Genomic DNA, 12405 nt, shown 5'->3' with positions numbered 1-12405 from the left:
GTGTTCCAGGTGCTACTGTAGTAGAAATAAAATAAAAGAAGAGGGGTAAGGGGCAGAGTCTGGAACAGGCCAGTGGAAGATAAAGGAAAATGAGGATGTCTATTTTAATTAAATGAAAGAGACGATTTTTGGAAGTTACTGAAGTCCCCCATGCTACATTTGGATGAAATATTCCCTCGAGATTATAATGACAGTTCTCTGTGTAACATAAAAGCATAATATTTATCTGTTTAGGGATATCTTATTAGCATGCAATGTGCAAGCTAATGGGCTTTCCTTCCCTGTGTGAATTCTTAGCATCTGTTGTTGAAAACCCCAAACATCTCAAACACGCTCTACAAAAACAGCTTGGAAAAATAATGATTCATGAACACAAATATCACTGAGAAATACAGTATGCCAAAATGAAAGACCCTTATGTGACTTGCACTTAGATGGAGGAGATCAGGACAATGCCTAGGAATAGCATGACAGTATGTCCAAAAGGCCCAATCCTACAAGCCTTATTCAAGCTAGTAGTCCCACTGATTTAGATTCACTGCAGTAGCAGGGGCAGCTGGGCCCCAGAGGAGATTCACCCACAGCAAAGGCAAGTTGCGATGGCACTGCTGCCCTCCCACAATGATTCCACCAAAACAGAGGGCTGCTTTAAGTTATGACTAGGGTCTCATAGTAGCAGCACATGATACAGCTGCCCAGGTGAGGCACTGGATGAATATATCTTCTGGCCATCATGTTCATGTTCTTCATCAACCAGCACTGCCCACTGATGGGGTTACATTGGCTCCTTTTGGGATTTGTGGCTGAGCAGGAATTGTAAGCACCGTAAACCTGCTGCCTTGCTCCCAGCACAGACCAGCCATACACAGGGCAGAATCTAGCCAGAGGACAATTTGTTTTTACCAAATGTGAGGTGGCTTGCATCAGATGTTTGTAAGAAAGGGGACTTATTTTTTTCTTAAGTGTTATTCATGCTTTGATAAGAAAGGGCTTTTTTTCTAAGTGTCAATCATACCCTTAAAAAAATTTCTTCTGCTTTTTTGCCATGTCTTAGCATAAGAAATAAATTTGTCCCAGAAGCTTCAAATGAGTTTCTCAATTATTAATAGTTTTTTTGTTAATTTGTTTATGTGTTTTGTTTATTGACTGCAGCATTATTATATGGATTTTACCACTGAGTTACTGATATGCACTTGACATTTTAACTCTAGTTTAATGTAAGTTGATGTTTTCTGTGTTTTTTTTTTTTTAATAGCTGGAAATGTACAGTCTATTTCATTTAGAACATTGAGGACTAGGTTCATTAAAAAGGATTCTGAGCACTGAGAGGTTGGGTAAAAGAGAGGCATACAAACCTACTGGCACCAGACAGGGCCGGCTCCAGGGTTTTGGCTGCCCCAAGCAGCCAAAACAAAAAAAAAAAAAAAAAGCCGTGATCGCGATCTGCGGCGCCAATTCGATTGGGAGGTTCTTCACTCCCAGGCAGAGTGAGGGACTGTCCGCTGAATTGCCGCCGAATACCTGGACCTGCTGCCCCTCTCCGGAGCGGCCGCCCCAAGCACCTGCTTGAGAAGCTGGTGCCTGGAGCCGGCCCTGGCACCGGAAAACATTGATGGAATATAGGAGAGACAATTAGGCTCCGATAAGGCCACTGTTCAGCAAAGTAGTCACACATGTGAGTAGTCCTACTGACATCAAGTCAATGTTCTAGTTCCATTGACTGCAATGGGACTTCTAACATGCTTAAAGTTAGGCACATGTGTAAGTAGCTTAAGGAACTAAGGCCTAAACATGTCAAAATGAATGGTTAAAGCATAGTAAATGAGACAATATGGGACAAATGACATAATAGAATATTAGGGTTGGAAGGGACCTCAGGAGGTCATCTAGTGCAACCCACTGCTCAAAGCAGGACCAATCCCCAACTAAATCATCCCAACCAGGGCTTTGTCAAGCCTGACCTTAAAAACCTCTAAGGAAGAAGATTCCACCATCTCCCTAGGTAACCCATTCCAGTGCTTCACCACCCTCCCAGTGAAAAAGTTTTTCCTAATGTCCAACCTAAATCTCCCCCAGTGCAACTGGAGACCATTACTCCTTGTTCTGTCATCTGCTACCACTGAGAACAGTCTAGAGCCATCCTCTTTGGGACCCCCTTTCAGGTAGTTGAAGGGGACTCCAAGAAGGGACTTTGGTGGCTCTAATGATCTGTATAACATTTTAGTTCCCCGCAAGAACAGCATAGTGGGACTCCATATGCTACTCATTGCAAAGCATTTTAGTCTCCATCTCATTGTTCAGAACTGATACTTAAAAATTGCTTTTAGTTTCCAATTTGGTTTGGTTAATCAAAATAAGTGAGATTTGCCAGCACACTTTGATTTCATATATGTTAAAGTCACAGTGTTTTGCCACTGATGTTCAAGGGAGCATTGCAGGCCAATGCATATATCTCCCTAGAAATAACATCTGATAATTTTTGCTCTGATTCACCCAACTCCGTGCTTCATGTAGTCAACACAACGTTACTAAAATGCCGTTTGAAACTGAACGATGCAGGAATACCATTCATTTCAAAAAGACATTCTGTAGTCAAATAAAAGTAACAAAGTACAATACAGTATGATGCTACATATCTAGATACTGCATACCAAGAATAGTATGGCTGTCGATACAGTTTATGAGAGGAGGTAAAAATAATCCATTTGTTTAAAATCTTGTTCCCTGGAATAGTTTCCTGGGAGATATCATATATTCAGGGGTTCAACAGCCATTCAGTTTTACTCTAGCATATCTAAGGGCAACACAAATGATATACTGCAAAACACTAAATCTAAAATAGCAGACACTATATTGGTTCAATGTGCAGTAAGATACAGCAGTAAAAGTTTCATACAACCAAATGATGAGAGGCAGCAAGGTCTAGTGAAGAGAGCCCTAGAGTAGGCATCAGAAGATCTAAGTTCTATGGCTCTGCCACTATGTGACCTTGGACATGTCATTTCCCCTCTGTTTCCTCTCCCACTCTTTGTGTGGCTTGTCTATTTAGATTACAAGCTTTTGGAGCAGGGGCTGTCTCATAGGGTGTATTCACTGAGTGCTTAGCACAATGGTGGCCCCTATCTCAGTACAGTGGCCTTCAACGGATACTGTAATGCAAACCACCACAACAATGGAGGTGCCTGTTTCGATAGAACAGGAGGATTATTATAGGTGGCTAGAGTGCATTTCCAAAAGCCAGCTTCTGTATGTCACTTTGTAGCTCATTTAGATTAATAAACTCCTTTAAACCAAGTATATATTCATAGTCTACACTGAAGAAGTATGATGAGAAATATGTTGGTGTCAAACTATACACATTACTATAATGTTGTAAACGAATGTTGCTGCTTTTGCTAGGAGAGACATGACCAATTAAATCTATTGTAGAGGCCACTTTGTGATTTAAAAAAAAAATGAAGGAGAACTGTATAAAGACTATAATAGAAATGCAATTTTATTGCTCCATTATCTGCTGATAATGAAGTGGTGTCAACATGAATTACCATGTAATCACCATAGTTTCCAAGGGTGCTGCTGTGAGCTTGCCATGTCATTACTGTGAAAGAGCATGCCCTGCAAGCAATTAACTAATGTCAGCATTGTATGTTATAATCATGTTAAGGATATGACCTAAATTGATAAAACCAAGGAAATTAAGAGACAAAGATGATGCGGTCCTGTCTCAGGGGGACCACAGAACAATGGGTGGCTTTATATATCATATCTACCCAGGGATATTCATCATGTTAGAAAACCTATTAATACACTTTATCTACAATGATGTCAAAAATGTGTTAGCTGGTCAGGTCATAGTTAATCCTGGGGCACTGCAGGGTTAGCAATGATCATCTAAAATGATTTTAAACATGACTTATCCTTCATCCTAAAGGTGAAATCAAGTTTAATATCATGTTAGTAAATGTGTTCTAACACGAGGCATTTTTCTTGTATAGAAAAGGCCTCAATGTTCTTCTCAGTAGGGCTTAACTTACTAGAGAGGGTTTCTGGAGGAGACCTGGGGCAAGGTTTTAAACTCCTCAAATCACTGGGAACTACATGGAAAGGAAGCATTAATGCTAATGGGATGTCCAGCCCTTTTCTCCCAGCCTTGGCAATATGGATTCCTTAGGAACTTTGCTAACATTGTTTCCTCTGTTTGGGCTATGCCAATCTCTGCAAAGGGGTTGGAGCAGGACTTAATGTTACTATGAGCATCAGCAACTTCCACATAAATATCCACTGGAATATCCTTGGGGGTCAGAGAGAAGCTTGCCACAGAGAACACCTGTCCCCTGGCATCAGACTTCCCTGTTTCTGACATGCTTCCTTCCATTCCTGAACTGCACAGCCCCATCTACACAGAAGGGTTTCTGCAAGCTCCCACTGTTTTCCCAAATGCTTGCTCCTTTCCAGCCATGTAAGTGGAAGGAAAAGTCTTTCCATAGACCCTCTACTGTAGCTCCTGGATTCAGAATTTCCTTTGTTTTGTGGGAAGGAGACAGATCTTTACTGGTATTTCAGGACAGTCCTCAGGATTTACTGTACATCCAAGGTACACATGTGAATATGCCATGAATGTCTCCTGTTGTATTTCTCAGGGGATCTACTACAGAATGTGAATTCTGCTGCATTTGAGCAAAAAAATAACCACATGTTTTAATATATTAGACAATTGGATAATGCAGAAAAGAGCTCTAGGGCCAGATTTGTAAAGGTATTTAGGTTTAGATTACAGTGGGAGTTAGCCCTTAATAAATCTGGCTGAGTGCTTTTCAGTACTGTGCCATACATATTAATACAGAGTACTAGAAATAATCTACATCAGAGACAGGGCCAGGTCCAGTGTTTTTGCCGCCCTAAGCGGCAGGGGGGGGAAAAAAAAAGCCGCGATTGGCGGCACTTCGGCGGCAATTCGGTGGCGGGTCCTTCCCTCCGAGAGGGACCCAGGGACCTGCCACCGAATTGCCGCCCCTTTCCGTTGGCCGCCCCAGGCACCTGCTTGCTGCGCTGGCGCCTGGAGCCGGCCCTGATCAGAGAACATGGAAAAAAGCATACCCTGAAGTAGAACAATAACTGTATATTGTGTCACGACCACACACAACATTCAGAGGACGTGTGTTTTTCAGCTTACCCAAATCTGTAGTTTAATCCTCTTTTCATTTTTGAAAACCGTTTTGACTTTGAAATCGATCCCGACTGTGCTTACGAATGCAGATGTAAAGGAATCGTCAGCATAACGGAACAAAAAGGAGGTTTTCCCAACACTGCTATTACCAATGATGAGCAATTTGAACATGTAATCAAAGTTCTGGTCAGACGTGTCTTTCTGGCCATATCTGGAATCTTGAGCAGATGCCATCTGTAAATCAAAATAAAAAGGATTTTTTTATAGTCTTTTGTACTTTATAAATCAAAGGCATTTATATTTTATTGGACTCCTCGGCAATAGATATCAATGAATTCAAGGACAAGTTCACAGAGGCCCTAAGTCTTTCTTACGATGCTGGTATCCATGGTAATTCCCTCTACAAAAGATAATGGCAAAAAACTTACAGTATCAAGGAGATGGTACATCAGGTATGGTATATCACTGTGATGAGTATCAACAAAAAACAAACCAAAAAAATAAAATAAAAAGAAACCTCATCAAAAGGACCAGGTCAATTTCTGAATATAGTACAAAAAAAAAAAAAAAAAAATCTATATTCACAGAATGTTAAGAATGTGATAGCATACTACCATAAAAATACAAAAATTAATCAGGAGAAAAGTGCTATATGTTTCTATATATGAGAGGGGAAGATAAGAAAGCAATTTAAGTGGGTTTTTTGGTGTGTAACTATGCAGAATAGAAACACAGGGGTATATTCACTCCTTAATTTTGCAATCCTTGCTTTTGTCATCTTGTGCCATAATCTTAATCTATTTTAGATCTGAAGAAACCCATTGGATGTGGAAAGGTCCCTTGTAATAGCTAGATTCTTACCCAAAGCTTTTTGCCACTACCCCTTTCATTATCACAATGTCTCTCACCCACTTGGTAAATACTTTTGACAAAGCGTCTCTTCCTTTTGTTCCCTTTCAGTCTCTTTTTCTATATGCAGTAATAGAATTTTGGACACAATGTTAATGCAGCACAGTGTTCATACAATACAATACTACAGGTGACGGGGGTCTATGTTTTCAAAGAGGGGTCCCTAAAATTAGGCTCATAAATCCACATTTAGACAACTGAATAAATGGGAGCTACAGAAAATCAGCACCTCTGAAAATCAGGGCACTTTTATTTATGAGCCTAATTATAGATTTAGGAACCTATCTTTTAGGCACCCAGGTTTGAAAATTTTGGCTTACATGACCATTCAGACAGACTCAAAATCTTAAATCTTTAGTTAAGAATGTAAATGATTTACTTACACATTCAGAAGCAACTACATAGTCCATTGTATTATCATCAGAAAGTCTAAACTAAATTGTTTATTTGCAGCACCTGTATAAAAATATTATAGAATTTTACAGTAATAGTTCAGTACTCTACAGTTTACAATAGTGCCACTGTAGTGTTCTGGAAATTTTCTGTAAAATAAATTCAGCAAATAGTAATTTTTTCAACTGAGGAATCAGAAGATGTTTCAGATATTACTGTCCTGACCTTGAAAGGGACACTGTCAGGCTTCTTGACTTCCAAACATACTTGTTTGAAAAGTTGTTTTTAACATACTGGTTTGAATATGACAGGATTGCTAATTGCTGCAGAACAGACTTTCAGTAATCACTACTGTGATGCTTCGCATCAGTCTCCCAGTGACACTCTCTGCCCACATTCTAGAACACAAGTGATGTACATATTCACAGGTTTGCTCGTGGGTCATGTAAGACATCATAATTATCTTTACTCCTGTTCTTAACTTCCCACTGAAGTGACTGACTGGAAAAAGGAAAAATCCTCCTCGTGCTTTAATAATGTAACAGCCTGAATGTGTGTTTGCACCAGTGCCCTCTACTGGACAGAATCAGAGCTACTCAAAAGTTTGTAATTGTCTCCCCCTGTATTGGATGGCCCAAAGAGAGGATATAGAAAACCTAACACAGCTCATGGTGATTCTCTTTTCTCTCAAGTTCAAGAGGAGTTTTTGGAGCAGAAGTCTTGAGCTGTACTTCCTCTGCTATCTATGTACAAAGTGCCTACAGTGTTGTCAACTCTAACGATTTTCTCAAAAGTCTTGAGTCTTTTTTAAGGCTCCAAGTCCTGGAGTTAGGTGATTACATGAAAATCAAGCTTTCATTTATAAAAAGGCACACTTTTTGAAAAAGATGATCAGAGTGTGCCCTAAAGGCTATAACACCAGAAAGCAAAGAAAAACACTGTTATACATTTATTACTATTTACAGGGCTTAAATTCAACTGGGAGCTGTCTGGAGGGGAGCTCTGGTAAATATTTTCAAACCCCCTGGAGTTTTCATAGCATATTGGGGGAGGGGAGGCTTAGGGAAATACTCTATGAGAATTTAAGCCCTGATTATTTAGAATCTGATGAGTTTTAAGCCAATCACATTATTTTAGGGGCCTGATATGATTTTTGAATGCTTGGATTTGGCAATACAAATTACAGTATACATACATTGTGGTTTCAGACAGGAAGGAAAATCAGCAAACCCTGATGTTGACTGTTTATGGCAAATTTAAAGAAGCTTAATCAAAACTCGCAAACCCGTGTGCCTATAGTTAGGCACCTGAATCCACATGTAGACACTTCTGTAGGATGGCTGGCTCCATGACCTTGTCTAAAGATGCAGGGCTCTCTGTTGAGCCACCCTGTTAGCAGGATTCAGAGGCCTGCACAAAGCTTCTGAGAAAATTCTGCTGACTCACTTTGAAACGTATGCCTTGTCAACTTCACCAGGGTATTAAAGAGGCTAGTGGGGCTAGGGTTTCCTGTAGGATCTCCTACTAACCAGGCTTTGAGAAAGCAGAACATGAATTTCAGCCTAAGTTATCACTAAAAAAAAAAAAAAAAAAAACCTCCAGCAAAGGGACCCTATACAGCATGTGTAGATCTGGAGCATGGTGGGAATGTAACTGGCTTACAGGTACCTAACTGCCTGATTTTCAGAGCAGCTGAGCACCCACAGCTCCCAGTAACCAAGGTTCTTGACTAAATGTGAATGTCAGCACCTAACTGTAGGCATGTTAGTTTGAAAATACTGGCTTTAATACTTATAAACCTTTTGTAAGTGTGTAAGTTTGTAAGTGTGTCATGATGAGACTGAATTAGAGAATGTTTAATGATGTTAATATGAAAAGCAATAATTATGACTAACAGCACACATCAATAATCTTTCATCTTTCTGATTTCTTTAATAAATACAAACAAAACCTTTACACTTTCATGGCTCCACCTTATCTTAAACGACTAGATTTCTTAGTAAACAAATGCAAAAAAGGAAAATCAAATGTTGTTTATCTATTTAATTATAGATTTATGCTCATTTACAGCTTTTAACTGCATGTAGTTTACAAAAACATCAAGCCATCACCATTGAAAACACCATCTGACAAAGCATAAGATATGGCCTGTATGATGTCAATTCACCATGAGTACTCAGTTCCACACAAAATCTAATAAAAGCATCACATCTGGCTCCATCTATCACGGGAATACCAACTGGAATAAATCTGAACCCAATGGTCACTAATTCTAAATCCACAGAAGAGGCATTTTCTTTCTTGACTTTATCACCTGAGAGTTGTCGTCCTCACCCCCACTTAAAAGTATACAGATGTGTTGAGCTGCTCAGTATTGGGGCGGAAGGTCAGAGGTCAGCCAGAGGCCAGGGAAAAACTGCAGAGTCCATTACCAAATTGAGAGCATGAGGTGAGAACTGGGGTCAAGCCAGGCCAGGGTCTTTCAGTGGGGTTAGCAATGGTTTTAAGCCAGAGACAGTAAACCAGGATCAGGAGTCAAGCCTAGGTTGAGAGTCAGGGATCAAGGCAAGTTGCAGCAAGGAACAGCAAGAAGGGTGTAAGACAAAAGCACACCGGAGGTCTGCATTGCTGAGACAACTCCCAGAAATGGTTTCCTGGTTTATATACAGTGTGCCAGGCAATCAGGGAATCACGGAGGGCTGTTGCTCATGCCCCTTTGCATGGGACTTCCTGAAGAGCTTAGTCTCTCAATTCCTCTTAGTGGCAATCAGACCTGGGCCCCTGGAAGGAAGCAGAGCTGCCATCAAACCCAGTTCTCAGTCCATGGGTCCTTACAGTGTCTGAGTCATAGAAGTTCTGGAAGAGTGACATTCCACTAGAGAATCAGAAGCCTGGGCAGCAGGTGGAGCCCCACTCTGGGGAGCCTAGCCCCCAGCTCCTCCCTTTTCGCCCATGCCCTCCCCACAGCCAGAGCCACAAGCCCTCTCCCCCCCCCCCCCACCCAGAGGAGCCCCAGCTGGACTGGCTGAAGCTGGTCGAAGCCCTGAGCCAAGCCTCCCCCTGCCTGGAGAAGCCCGGGGCTGGCCGCAGCTGTGCCTACCCTCCCCAGACCCAACCCGCCCACCACCCAGGGGAAAAGCGTATGTAGAAGATGCTTTTTGATATGCCCCTTGCAGGTTCCGGGATGGCTGAGGAGGTGGTATGTGCCTCCTCAGCCTCCCCAGAACCTGCTTGGGGTAAAATAAAGCAAAAACTTCACTGCCAAACGCTGCAACCAGGGGTCCAGTGGCTGCAGCAGCACCAGGGGAGGCAGAGCCTCCCCTGGCCTATTATACCCGACGCTCATGGCCTGGAGCATAGGTACTATACATCAAACAGAGTACTGGGGAAACTGGACATATCCATACTAGAATGACACCCCTCTTTTTATATCTGGAGATTAAGAGTATGCACCCTTATTCTAGCTAAGAGTGTGGAAGGCAAAAGATGTAAATGACTAATTTCCTACTTCTGAGATTGGCAAATTTGTGGGAAGCATGGGAAGATTACAGAGAATGATAGACAGCGCTCCGCTTAATTGCATACTGCTGGGAATTTATGCTTCCAAAAAGCTCTCAAATACAAAATATCCCATTTCTCAAAGTACGACTACACCCCATGAAATACATTTAATCGTTCCTAACAGTGCTTCCCTTGCTGTTACGTTTGAGACACATTAGCAGAGGAGTGTGAAGGCACTGCTACTGCTTGTGTTGCTCATGGGGCTCTGTTCTGTGGATAATCAAAGGACTTCCATTTCCAAGGATGTTTATTCAAATACACCAATAGGAAGAAAAAAAGACAAAGAAGATAGTGGCTGTAGCAAATTTGTCTGTTTTCAAAAACTCAACATGCCAAACAGCCTACTGCAGTGGTGGGCAACCTGTGGCCGCAGGCTGCATGCGGCCCATCAGGGTAATCTGATTGCGGGCTGCAAGACATTTTGCTGACATTGACCATCTGCAGGCGTGGCTCCTCACAGCTCCCAGTGGCCGCAGTTCGCCGTTCCTGGCCAATGGGAGCTGCAGGAAGTGGTGGGCCGCAGGGACGTGGAACCTTTGGGTACATCTTTTTCTAGAGTATGGGCTTAAGCCATTCAAAGGATGTCAGACATCAGATAAATTTTACTTTTAGAAAAACACAAAGAGCTTCTCATGATCACAAGTTGACACTTGGTTATTCACAACAACTATGTACAAAATAGGTTATTTCCTATAGGGTTCTGTGATGGGGCGACTGCCCTGCACTGGTAGGTAAGGGGTTAAAGCCATCTTGGGGAGGCTGCGTGGGATGCAGCCAATGAGGAAAAGGCTTATAGTGCCAGCCAGTCAGGAGAAGCTTTATTGGAATAGCCAATCAGGGCCAGGCTGGCCCATATAAGAAGGGGATGCTGAGCAGAGGAGGGGGCAGTTGCTCCCTGAAGGGTGAGAGAGGATGACTGGCTGTTTAGAAGGCTTGAGTACCATGGACAGAGCAGTTCTGGGCAGGGTCAACAGAGTAGGAGAAAGCTGCAGGCTGCCAGTTCCCAGAGTGAGACCCTGGTACAAAGGCGGAGAAGGTGCTAGGACTGTGAGGAAGTGGCCCAGGGAAGGAGATGGCAGAGTTGGAGGAGGCGCAGTATGTGGCTGCCAGCTATAGGATCCCTGGGTCGGGACCCAGAGTAACGGGCAGGCCCGGGTTCCCCCCCTCCCCATGCCACTGAGGGAAGTGGCTGGTGAATGGACTGCAGATTGCCACTGAAATGAGCATCTAGAATCAGGACTGCAGTTTGCCACTGAGGCAAGTGATTGGACTAAGAACTGTCGGTCCCTTGGAAGGGGGGAAAGGACCTACTGGGACACCGCCAAAGACCTGTGTACAGAAGACGATGGGTCCTAGAGGTGGAGGTGAGAGTGACGATGGGCAAGACACAACTAGACAAGGGTGCTCTGGCAAAATGAGAGCTAATTCCTAGGATGGCCAGCAGGAGGTGCTGTGGTGGTGAGTTCTTCCCTGTCACAGGTTCCATTAACACCAGGAAAAGCTTACAAACTTGTTCTTTCACTGAACAACTTAATATTCAGCAGATACTTTTAGAGCCACCAGAGTAAGAAGCACATGAATAAAAAAGGTGCCTTCATAGGTTTGCTTTTCTATAAGATGGAGTGAAAACTGCTACTTTCTCCTTTGCACTTAAATGGCACCTTCCATCTGAGCGTCAATTTTTAAAAATATATAAATACTAATGGCATAACAGTGCTTGAGCACTAGGCGCTATTTTATAGTTCTTTCAAAAGTATTCACTAGTTTTTGGTGTCCAACTCACTCAGCGCCTCCCAAAATCAGGCTCTGGGTGCCTAGGCATGCCAAAATTACAGCCAAATCAGTGGACACCTGAAAATTTTAGCCTCAGTGACTTGCCTGAGGCCATATGGAAGGTGTTTGACAAAACCAGAACAGAACCTAGATCTCCCTACCTTCATTCAGTGCCTTAACCACAAAGATGATCCTGCTCCTGCAATATCAGGAGACTCTAATCTGAATTTAAAATATTTTAAATATTCCTAGTCCCACCTAATAAGAACTAGACCATTCAGTACTGTTCTCAGCAGTCTCAGCTGTAGACCAGTAACTACATCTCTTGACTAATCAAGAGTGCTGTTTGGCATGCCATCCCCTTCTGGGTCAGAAGGAGGCCCCAGTTTGTGGGTTTTCTCCAGGTGCTGTACGCTGAGGCAGAGTGTCTGGTCAGGCTCAACTGGACCCTGACCGAGCCGGTCAGCTTTGGGTGGGGAGTATGGCAGGGGTGCCCCCTCTTGGGCCAGCTGTATGCTCTGGCGATCGAGCCCTTCCTCAGTCTCCTCCATCGGAGGATGGCGGGGTTGGTGCTTCGGGAGCCGGAGCTGCGGCTGGTCCTG

At 42.8% G+C, this 12405-nt stretch overlaps 1 protein-coding gene across 2 annotated transcripts in view; it reads right to left on the bottom strand.

Moving 5' to 3' along the window:
- Nucleotides 1–12405, bottom strand: part of RAB3C (RAB3C, member RAS oncogene family) — a 216727-nt gene that overhangs the window by 190348 nt on the left and 13974 nt on the right. For both annotated transcript variants that reach the window (XM_034774077.1, XM_034774076.1), the window contains exon 2: nucleotides 5174–5401. In XM_034774077.1, coding sequence (XP_034629968.1) covers nucleotides 5174–5401 — 228 coding nt within the window. The remainder of the gene's footprint in view (nucleotides 1–5173; nucleotides 5402–12405) is intronic.

The sequence above is a fragment of the Trachemys scripta genome, chromosome 6 (assembly GCF_013100865.1).
Source record: "Trachemys scripta elegans isolate TJP31775 chromosome 6, CAS_Tse_1.0, whole genome shotgun sequence".
In the NCBI taxonomy this organism is placed as follows: domain Eukaryota; kingdom Metazoa; phylum Chordata; order Testudines; family Emydidae; genus Trachemys; species Trachemys scripta.
This window is presented reverse-complemented; position numbering and strand designations above follow the sequence as displayed.